Raw genomic sequence first — 12099 nt, 5'->3', positions numbered from 1 at the left:
AAGATTACCTAGCTTTTTGCAATTTGGGTTACCTGAGAACAGGATACCGGTAACTGTTCTTTAAGTGTTGTCATGAAATGGGAACAGGAGCAACTATCAGTTTGATGACTCAGTCAGTTAAGATGAAAGACAGTAGTTTATTTTCTTCTATGTACTACTACAATTCCTTTTTAACACTTTAAAATGTTTAAACCATAAACGGCACAACATTTTGGCTTCATAAATGACCTCTGCTAGCATGAGTAATGCATTCTTTCTAGAGATGATTGTTTAACGGATGAAAATCAGTTGATCATTTGAATTCTTATTTTATCAATTGACGTTTACAACTTTGATGGAAATGATTAATTAAACATTTTGTCAGACAACATTTTGAGGCAATCACTTCAACCAAATGATTTATATAACTCTCATTGAGACTTGTTCACCACCAGCTCCTACTTTAGCATTCTCGGTTGTGACGGTTTCCTTGTTCGGACTGCATGTTTCAAGTCCTTCCACACAAGTTCAATCACCTTTAGATCTGAGCCATTTTAGATCGTTAGCCTGTTGGGCGAACATTGACCTGCGACTGAGGCCCTGTCTACACGTAGCCGAGGGTTTTGAAAACGCTGGATATAAGCCTGCGGTTAGCCCTATCATTCACATGCCCCTAGAGTTTTTTTCAGTCAAAACGCAAAACTCCGGCCACAGTGGCGATTTGCGGATATCTCCGGATTAGCGTTTTGATGTGGACGGTTACACCCACCTGGATATTTACGTCGTTACCGTGCGACAACAATGCTTTGATGTCATTGCGCGACTTGCGTTTTCATGCGAGTCAAAATGGATAATATACAGAAATATACGGTTGTTAAAAAACTCTGGCTTCGTGTACACAAGGTCTGAGACCAAGCTTTCTGACACTGGCTAGGAGGTTGGCCTTGATATTGTTGAAAGTTGATTGTATCCTGCACACATTCAAGATTCTGGCAACATCCTCCATGTTTCACAGAAGGAACAGTCTTTTCTTGGTATGCTTCATTTTGTGTCTATAAACATGATGTGACTTGCCAAACAGATATAGTTTTGGCTCTGTCAAAAGGATATTCTCCCAGAAGCTTTTTGGACTGTCAGAATGCATTTTTACTCTATTTCAAGTTATTTCAGTGACCATGGGTTTCAACAGAAGGGCATCAGCACTATACTTAGACTGACATACACTTCTCTCCAATTGCAATGTCTGGAGCTTCCAACTTCACCCGTGCTCAGTTTCAATTGTTCTGGCTGTTAAGCCCTTAATCCCAGATAAGATCAGTGCTGTAAAAAGTAGGGATTGTTGAGGGATGTGGCACTTACAAGGGGTGTTAGAAGTGCCACCTGCATTGATCTACCCTAGAGCTGCCCCCCTCACACTTGGGCCATGCAATATGCAGGGCCACCTGAAAGCATCGGCATATGGAGGCAGGCCAAGTCTGGGGGCCCGCCAACCTAACCGACCAACAAACCCACGGCAGCTTAGTGTGGCTGGTCGCTTTGCAGACTATAATTCAGACCCACGTCAGCTTTTATGTGGCACTTTTAACAGTCTCTGTTGCTCGCTCAGCCATTTCAGAGGGGGGTAATTTCTTAGACCATGTGGCATTACAGGTGCATGTTATATAGCCAGAAAAAGTTCATTTGCCTGTTAATGTTTCTGAACGAAAGGAGAGTTTCTTTTCCCTTGGTACCTAATTCTTGCTATACCTCAATTACATTGTCAATAGTTGATTCTATTTTTAACACAACTTGAAGGATTGTTTTATGTGAAGTTGAAAAGTCCATTACAATGTCTGGACCAGTAGTCTAGACTCTAGATTAGCTCATGTGGTGATTTATGAAGGCTGCTTGAGGCATCTGAGGCATGAGCCTTGTGGTGTGATTGTAATGCCTCATTACTTTTGTTCCTAGTTAGTCTAGGCTAGCGGCTCCTGGTCTATATCTTCAGGCGAAACCAAGAACGAGGAGACAAATGCCGCTCTTGAGTTGTCATGTTTAGCAAATATACTTAAAATGGCAATGATCGCAATGAGAACATCATATATTATTTGTTTGATAGTTGGACAAATTGGATTTGGAATCCGTTACTAACACTGAAGGACGATTAATTGGCAACAGCAGAAACACAATACAAATTCATTTTCATGACGTCGTCCTAAAGCTGGTTGCTGTGCGCAACACACATGAAATAGTAATGAACATATGTAATTACTAGACAGGTTAGTGCCCCCTTTCCATTAGTCCCAAACAGCACCACACCTCCGTTGGTTTTACAACAAGTGCACAGCAGGATGAGGGCACGCGCTCACACTCAGTGTGTGAGGTTCTGCTGTAACATTTCACGAATGGTGAGTCTCGGCTACTGCTTTTGCGACGATTCAGAATGTTAATTGCCTTTGCAAGATGTGGCCATGTAACAAAGTACAGCCCATCAAATGCACAAAAGATTACACATGCAGATGAAAATGGATGGATGGATGGAGTAGTGGGACTGATTTCGCGAGCTGCATGCAAAGCTCATCGCCAGCACACAGCGGCCCAAAGCCGCCATCCGTGAGGCAGGAGCCACAGTCGTTGGGCCGGACAAGCAACAGGGCTTCGTTCTGGTAGCTGGAGACTTCTCATTCAAGTGAATGGGACTTAGTGTGTAGAAGGAGCCACTTCTCCCCAACTCTGCTGCAAAAATGAAAATGTTTCACTGATGCATGCTCTGAGAAATTGGACGTGTGTTTAGCCTGCAGGGGCGGTATGTGGTTGGCTTCTCACTTTGTTCAATATCAGATTGAGGACCCAGTCCTTGTCTTGGATTGGACGGAGCTGTTGCTTGAAGAGGAAGAATGAGCAGGAATGTTTAGGGATGGGAGGAATGGAGGAAAACTGTGTTTTTTTGTGAGCAATTAGCATTTTATAGATTAAAAGCTATATGTATGTATATATATATATATATATATATATATGTATATGTATGTATGTATGTGTGTGTGTGTGTGTGTGTGTGTGTGTGTGTGTGTGTGTGTGTGTGTGTGTGTGTGTGTGTGTGTGTATGTATATGTATATATATGTATATATATGTATATATATGTATATATGTATATGTATATGTTTAAATTAGCATTTTAATGATTAAAAGCTATATGTATATATATATGCATTCTCATATATGTATATGTATATATATGTATATGTATATGTTTAATATATATATATATATATATATGTTTAATATATATATATATATATATGTTTAATATATATATATATATATATATATATATATGTTTAATATATATATATATGTATATGTATGTATATATATGTATATGTATGTATATGTTTCAAGTGAATGAAAAAAAAAAGGTTGTATGTTGATAAAATGTTTACTTGCGCTACAATTATCATTGTTGTCAGTACCAATGCTTTTAAACCGGCAATTTAAAGCAATGGGACAAAAAAGATTTTCATAGCACAGTGGCATAATTCAGAGAGTTTATTCTGACTGTCTTGCTGACTGACATCACTATACTGGAAGTAATCATCTTCCCATTGTTATTAACAGTTATCATCTGGTAGCTGAAACCAACATTGATTGATAACTCAAACCCAATGTATACAGTATATTATGTAACATTTTCAAAAGTCAGTGTTCTGTCCACCCAAGAGTATTTATAAAAAGTATATTGTACAGTAAGATATTTTTGTTAAAGCTGCAAATAATATGGTGAAATGAAGAGCAGGTGTTGATGTTTTCCGTTGATCTGAGAAACTGAAGCTTGAGGGAGGGAAAACAGTGGGAAATGGGGAAGGGTGGATGGATTATCAACTCTGAATGGATTATCACTGTGGTGTGCATTCCACGTTCCTCTCCTCCCCACAATTCCTCAGACTTCGGTACTGCTTCCCATGAACAAGTCTATCCAATTTTTGCTGCTTCATAGTCCATATTTCTATTTTCTGTCTTCTGTACTGGAATAATATTAAACAACATTACTCTGCTGTGTTTGTCATTTCACGGTGACATTTACAACTGCTGTGAGTAAAACTTCAAAATATAACTATGACAATAATTCTTAGCTAATAATGACCCACCACAGCTGGACATGTTAGACAACGGCAGGAAGCTACATGTTAGTTAGACGCGCACACTCATACACAGGCCTCTTGATATGTTCTCATTTTGACGCTTGATGAACCACATCATTGCCATTTTCTCGCCTTGCGATCTGCAGCTGTCTGCACTACTTGATTAAAACATTTCTTTTAGTAATCCCTGTGTAATGAAGCTCTCTCCTGAGAATGTGTGTGTGCATGTGTGTTAGGTCAAGGGTGCTCCAGATGGTGCGTGTGTGCGTGCGCATGCGCGTGTGTTTGCGTGGGTTTGTGTGTGTGTACCCTTGTGTGTGCGAGACGGGGAGTGAGGAGGAGTGAGTTTCACTCCACTGTTTCTTAGTTTAGTTATTACAGGACAGATGACTGAGAAATGCACACATGGAACAAGTTTGACACAAGTTTGAGGAACAGCAAAACCTTGAAAAGTGACCAGAAATCTAGCCACTGCATCATCTTAACTTCCCGCTCACTCAGATCCAGAGGTGTTGGGGTTGTCGGCTGGATATCTTGATTGCCTTTGGCCCATGCGAAACTGCTCAAATTATTTGATTACATTCATTTTTTTTTGCATAGCAAAGAGTTCTGTTGATTGGCTATGTAATGAAGTACCAAACTTGAAACGTTTTGTAGGATGAAGTGGTTGTTTTTGCTTTTGATGGCTTTAATACAACACATTTGAAAAATTTTAGTGTCACTTAAGTACAACCTATTATGGCCCGACACCCTGAGGAAACTCTCCCAAAAAGTTTTCTCATTTAAAGATGAACGATATTGATTTGTATATACAGATATGTGCACATATATTAGACAGGTGTTTTGATTTATACTAAATTGTATTCCCAAACCCAGTTTTCGCCACTAACATGTTAGTTTGCACAATTGGTTGGAGACCCTTTATTTATGAGAAAGTAGAACCAGTCAAAAGTTGGAACACATTTTCTTTTTCTCATTATTGAATGAAAACGTGTCCAAACTGTGTTATGTGGACAGGATCCAAATTAATTTGAATAGTTTTCTTTTAGTTGTTTTCTGCAATTGGAAAAAAAAGCACACATACTTATTGACCGTTTTCTTTTGGTGATGTTTGCTTTACTTAATCACGCCAGGGTGTGACAGTGAATGATTTAGAGAAACTTTAGATAACGTTGCTGGCTCCAAGACAGTGGCTATCAGTTTCGTCTATCTGACAAATGTGTCACTCTGTAATGGATTATATTGGGGCTGCTTTGGAGTGAAGTGGTTCAGTTAAGCCGAATGTCAAGAGAAAGTAGCACAATGTAATGGTGGTTGAAATGGAATTACGTTATTGACATCATTCTTTTGCTCCCTGAATTGATTTACCCTGAGTATTCCCACCTACAGTCAATATGAAAAGTCCAAACTCCCCTGTTCTGATGCCAGGTTTCTGAAAAATGAGACCAAGATAAATCAATTTCAACACTCTTTCCATAGGTGACTTGAGCTAGGTCGTTACATTGCTGTGACCTTTCTGCTTGCTATGGCCTTCCTTATCCATGGCACTTTTTGGCACACTTATCAGTTGAATCCAGTTAGGACTGTGGGGTCACACATCATTACATGGGCGAGGCAAAGTTGGCCGTGTACTCGATCTTTCTGGCATCCTTTAAACAGTCTTACTGGGAAATTACAGTCTTCTGGTAGTTAATGTGAGTTTTTTTTTTTACAAAAGAAAAAACTGGCATTTAAACCAGAGTATGTAAACTTAATGTAAAATTAATAGGATTGTTGTAGTTCAAATTGAGTTTTCAAATCGAGATCTCATTACAGACAGACTCCACCTGGGCCAGGGAATACAGTATACAATTGCTTAAATATAGTCCACTACTCCTTTGCGGTCCATTAAAAGGCACCTCGCTCCTCATCGCCTGTCGACCTTCCAAGCCCCACAGCTGTCTTTGTCACTGCATCTTGAAAAGAGTGAAGGAAATGATTTTCGGTCCTCTGCAGGATGTGAGTAATAACAAAAATGAACACTGTGGAAAAATGTCTGCCTGTTCCAAGCTTGTTTTCTGGGACACTGTATAAACCATTTGGAGCAGCTGCTCTTGGTAATATACTTCCAATCATGGCAAGATGCAGGTCTATTTTTTTTTCGGTATTTGAAGACCACAGGTGGCTCTGCAGTTGAGGAATTATATTTTCTGTTCTTAGTAGCGCCTCAGCGTCAGAGCATCGGTATTGCTCTCAGTATTTTGCTTGACATTTGATATCACACATCACACACACATGCATGTGTAACAGTAACTATTTTGGCATCAAAGTATTGTGTATGTTGTAAAATGCTATTTCTCTCATTACAGGTACTTTAGATGCGTTTTTTTGGCTTCTTGTCACCATTTGCATTTGTGTTTGGACTGTTTTGGCAGAAGTAATAGCCTTTTCAAAACAGCTGTATTTGTCTAAATGTCATGAGTACAGTTGACCAGACCAGAATGCTGGCCTGACATAGAACCGTTGGCCTGTATGGTTATTTTATTTTCTGAGGTCACATTGGTGTATTTAAGGATATACATACCTCAGTAATAGTTGATGGAAATGGAAGGACGTATCTCAAATCAGCTCTCAGCTAGGATTCTATCTATAGAAACTCATAATGAGAGAAATGGGTTCTTTTGTGAGTCAGTACTGTTAATTCTCACACATTTTAGATTTCACTTATTCATTTTAATGACTAAAATCAACTTGTTTTCTGTTTCAGTTTCACATTTTAGCCAGTCAAAAGAAGAAACAAATTAGGCAATAGCACCTCTAGTAAGTGACAGAGTCCAGCAGTTTGGGAGTCTACCAGTTGGCTTTGCCTCCATTTGGAGTGTGATTTTGTCATAGCACTAACAGAGGACAGAACTGGAAATGGGTCTTAATGTTGTTGAAATACACCTGGCGCTAGCTGGAGTTAAGATGCCTTTTTTTTTCTCTTCCTCCTGACTAATTTTAATTTCCCCTTTCAACATATTTTTAATAGCCTATGACTTCTCAATTCAGAATTTGTTGACCTCAATTAATTCTGTGGGGTCAGACACTGTCAAATCAATGAGATGTTGATGTTCAAGTCAGGTAGAGAGTGTTTCAATTTATGAGCCAATATGCCAAATGGGTTACAGGGCCACTTCTTGTTGGTGTCTACATAATTGTGGAAGTATGCTTTAATTACCTCTACTTAACATGGTGGAAAGTTCCATTTCGTGTTCCGTGTTCCATAGAGCAAATTGTTAGATGCACAGTACTAGGGGTGGTCGAGTACCGATACCAGGTATTGGTTTCGGGCAGATACCCGGCCTTATTTCAAGGTATGACATAAGGCTTGCGAAAAAATAAAAACAGTGCAACATATACAGTATAATCAATTAGGGATGTCCCGATCAAATATTTTTTGCACCCGATTCCAAGTCCCTTGATTTTGAGTGCCTGCCGATACAGAATCCCTATCCAATAACTCTGCAGTGCCATGCAATGAAGGGGAAAAAAAGACCACACCCACATTGTCTCAATTTTCTTTTTTTTGTAAATTATTATTATTATTTGACTACAAGTATGCCAAAATGATACCTTCTGATACCTTCTGTCTGGGCTTTTACCAGACATCAGGTTTTGGTCCATATTGTAATACTCGAAAATCAATCTCATATTTCTTTTTTTATTGACATTATTTCCTGCTCAGCAGAGTGCTGTGACAGGACATCACATTTCCGCTTCTTTCTCTTCTCAGTTAAGTATGTCTTTACGTGGGTGCCTCCCAGTGTTTAGAATGAGACGCCACAATTGAATTAAACGGTGACAAACTTGTGTTGCCAAAACTCTGGTTAAATGGTAATTATTCCTAAATGTTACTTGAAGCAATTTTGTATTCTATTTAATTCTTTGCACTTGTATTCATTGGAAACAAGTTGTACAACCACATATTTTGATTGAGACTTTTTCTGGCTACTGAGTTATGTTTCTTTTTTAAAGAATCCATTTGATTGTGTGTTCTGGACAAATTATTTATGTTATGAACAAATGGACACAAGGTAATAGAAAATTGCCTTTGTTTCTTGCAGTTGTAGGGAAAAATATTATATTTGGATAAATAGGTCTTTCTTAAAAATTATTGGTCAGATGTTTTTTTTTACTTTATGTATCAATAGTACTAGTGGTAACTTTATCGGTGACTACACTACACGAGTTGAGTACTCATACTAGTATCAGTCTGGAAAAAAAGTGTACATAATACATGTGTAATTTGTTTTCTGTAGTAAATGCTACTTTTGTTAACGCTTGAAGTGCGTCTCTTTTAGGGATGTCACAATATCGGCAATATTGTGATATCGCGATATAAACTCATTCAGTACCAGACTTTCTTAGGCCCTCTGTGAAATGGCATAAATACGTCATTGGGGTAGAATGAGTTAAAATTTGATACAATATATCATCGCCGTCATGTCGCAATATTAATAGCGGCAAATCTGTTTAAAAGCCCAAGTTGTTTTCCATTTGTGCAGTTCCAGCACCCTCTGGTGGTTAGTTTATTAGTGCAGTTTAATTGGGTGCCACCTATGTTTAAGACCCACGCTAATCGCCAGTAGGAGCCCATGACTGGCCAATCCTATTTCTTTGTGAATGCTGTCATGTACAAAAACAGAATATTGTGAGTTTTTTTTTTATATGAGCTTTTTTTTTTCTTTTTTTTTTTTTTTTTACAATATCGTGAGCTTTTATACAGTATCATGAGCTTCTTATGTATCGCCAACCTCCCCACAATATCGCGATAATTGTCGTATCGTGAAGTTCATATCGTGATATGATCGTATCGTGGCATTTGGATACCGTGACATCCCTAGTCTCTTTGGATACAATACTGTAATTCCTTTCAGACCCTCTGGTTTCTGACAATGCTGTTTAACACGTTGCATTGCTAGCTGAAATCTGAAGCATGTCTTGCTGTCCTCACATCCAACAACATCCTGACCCTAATGAGACTTTCTGCATCTGATTTAAGTCGATCCACATTGCTTTTCACGATGAGTTGGGCATAATATAATAAAAGCAGGTGCATAATTAAGGTTTTAGAGGACTGCATGCGCATGACAACTCCCTTGGAATCACACTTGAATAAGCCAGCAAACCTTTATCCTTTGCCAATCCGCCTATTGAAGTGGCTTTGCAGACACATTTGCTCTGCATGTGGGGCACATTATTGTTGCATGGTTCCTTTCACTTTCTTTTGTACATCAGCAAAATGTAACTCTGTGTACACATGCACACAGTCATGCACAAACACATGAAAATCTGTTTGATGTCAAGCTATGTAGAATGTAACAGTGTGATTTTAATCGTTGAGAAGCATGGTTGTCAAATGCACCATATGTAGCTGTGGATTAAAAATATGCATGCTATCAAGTGAAACCTGTTGACCTTGTCACAGTTTGTCTTTGCTTTTATCTTCATTCTATCAAACTGCCAACATGTCTTTTAGTTGCATGACCCTTCCTATTCACGCTCCCCCCCTCCCAAAAAAAACAACCCCCAAAAAAAAATAGCATGCGGTTTAGTTCTCCACACCAGTCTCTGTATAGCTAACAGGTCGTGTCACCCTGCTGAACCACCCAGGAGCAGAATAAAGGGAAAGCTATAGACACAGTGAAAGTAGAGCAAGAGAGAAGTAGAGAAGTTAAACGATTGCAGAGCTGCTTAGTAGGGGAGAAACCCCGTGACATACCGCACACTTTAAATGGGATCTGATCCAAGTGAATGTGTGATTAAATTAACTGTGATGTTCTTTCACATCACAGACATCTTTGGAAAATTATTCTGTTGTTATATTTTCATTTTTGTAGTCATGTAGTCAAAAGTATACTGCACACCAACACAGAATTTATTGCATACATCAACCTTGAACCACTTAATGTGCTCTGTTTAGGACATAGTGCATGTGCTGGTGGTGTTGTCTCAGCCAAAATGAAAATCAGTTCTCACCTTGCAAGTAGTTTTAATACCTGACTGGTAAATTTGAAAAGCATGTATTTCAAGATGCAGTGGATGCGCAGTACAAGCAGGACATAAGGGGGACTCTAAAGTGAATGTGTATTGTGTGTATGTGTATTGTGTGTATGTGTTTGCATATCTGTGTCAGAAGACGAATAAGTACGTAGAAGAAACCAATCCAACTGCTGCTTCCTCATCCTCCCCGAACACTCAGGCTTGGCTTGTCACACGCATGCATCTACATAGACACATACTCATCTCGCGCTCATTTGACAGATGAAATTTTAATTGTGTCAAGATTCTTTTCCGTGTTAAATTTGTAGGCTAGACATCCTTTCACATAAGAAGGGTTTGGTGGAAAAGTGGCGTCCTGCCTCAGCAGCTGCCAAATAGCTAAAGACGCTTGGTTGGTACTTACATTTGATCTTGGAATCCATATCTTCCTATTGAGTCGTGCTATCAAGGCAATGTTCTTTTTTTTAAATCATAATGTGATTTAGAGTCAAGCAGAAGTTCCCACCAGTGATTTTTTTTTTTTTTTTTTTTTTTTTTTTTTAAATTCAGTATGTATCTGACCAACATTATTGTGAAAGTACTCTGCCTTCAGTTGTTCTATCCGTCACATATCAATTTTTCCCTGTTGTTTTTCATTATCTTGCAGGAGTAAACGGTCTTCGGTCCCCACCACAGAGTTTATTTTGGAGCTTCCTCACTTCACTGTGCAGGCCACAAGAGCACAGACGCATCTGCTCCAAGCAATCTGGCAGAGCTGGACACATGGCATGTTGAATGGGACACCCTTGACACTCAGCGAAAGCCTTATCAATGAGGTTTACAAAGCTCCAGGTAATGTTAGCTTCTTATCAACTGACTTCTGCTCAATGATGCCCCCATTTCATTACCGTTTTAAACCGCCACAAATTGCAAGCTTTGTACTAGAGATAGACCAAGATGGTTTTTTCAGGGCCGATATGGAAACCGATTATTTGTAGGAGGCCGGTAACCGTTATTTGGAGCCGATATACATTTTCAGTAAAAAGGAAAATATTGGCATCAAAATTAGAAAAAAAAAAAAAAAGAAACTCTTAACTTTATAATGAATGTGTTCATTGTGTTCGTTTGAAAAAATATATTATTACTAACCATTTTTTGCAATAGTTTTATTATTTTTATAATTATTTACATTTTGTTGTAAAACTCTAACAAAAAGTTCAGGGAGCACTCGTCAGCATGTCTTAAAAAGTTAAATGAAAACAAACAATAACTTCATATAGTTTCCTACAGTATATGAAGTCCTCCAAAATTTCTAAGTGATAGAAATGTTAAACTTTCACATATCTTTGTTTTGATTGAACACAGTTTTAAATTGATTTATTATCAACCATCAGATTTTCTTAAAAAGGCAGATGCCGATATCCGTCAAAACGCGATTATCTGTGTCGATAATGAGCCCGGCCGATAATCGGTCTATCCCTACTTTGTACAATATGTCTGCATGTTACCAACATGAAACAACTACTTCACTGATACTAACAAAACTTGTGAAGGGGTATGGCAAGGGCTAAAGCAGAAACCCAGGTGCGATTCACCTGCTACATATGCTCTATTTTTAAAATTGAACCTAAAAAAATGGTGTATTGCATCAGAAAAGAGCATTTTGAGATCAGGAAACTACAGTAGTAAACGTGTGGGGTAGACAGCTCAGCAATGAAATGAAATTGTCCATAGAGCCGAAAGCAAAGCCAAAGTAAACAACAGAGTTGGGTGATATTTTGGAGGTCCATCATTAATCATGACCACAGAAGCATTACAAATTGTTCCTTTACATAGTCGTCATATAACATGGTGAAAAGAAAACAGTCACTATTTCAGTCACATAAATGTGTATGGACTTGTCTTGTACCTGGTAGGGGGCTAAGTGTTGGAAGTGGTTCTGGAGACAAGGTTAAATGAACTCAAACTCCTTCATGCTTCATATTGTCTGCTATATTA

The 12099-nt window shown here is 38.5% G+C and overlaps 1 protein-coding gene across 4 annotated transcripts in view; it reads left to right on the top strand.

The window, feature by feature from the left end:
* The window catches only part of vps13b (vacuolar protein sorting 13 homolog B), a 333295-nt gene that overhangs the window by 61134 nt on the left and 260062 nt on the right, over positions 1-12099 (top strand). For all 4 annotated transcript variants that reach the window (XM_086037277.1, XM_086037279.1, XM_086037278.1 and 1 more), the window contains one exon: positions 10769-10953. In XM_086037277.1, coding sequence (XP_085893403.1) covers positions 10769-10953 — 185 coding nt within the window. The remainder of the gene's footprint in view (positions 1-10768; positions 10954-12099) is intronic.

The sequence above is a fragment of the Filicampus tigris genome, chromosome 8 (genome assembly GCF_054856515.1).
Source record: "Filicampus tigris isolate MCC_2025a chromosome 8, RoL_Ftig_1.0, whole genome shotgun sequence".
Lineage (NCBI taxonomy): Eukaryota > Metazoa > Chordata > Actinopteri > Syngnathiformes > Syngnathidae > Filicampus > Filicampus tigris.
This window is presented reverse-complemented; position numbering and strand designations above follow the sequence as displayed.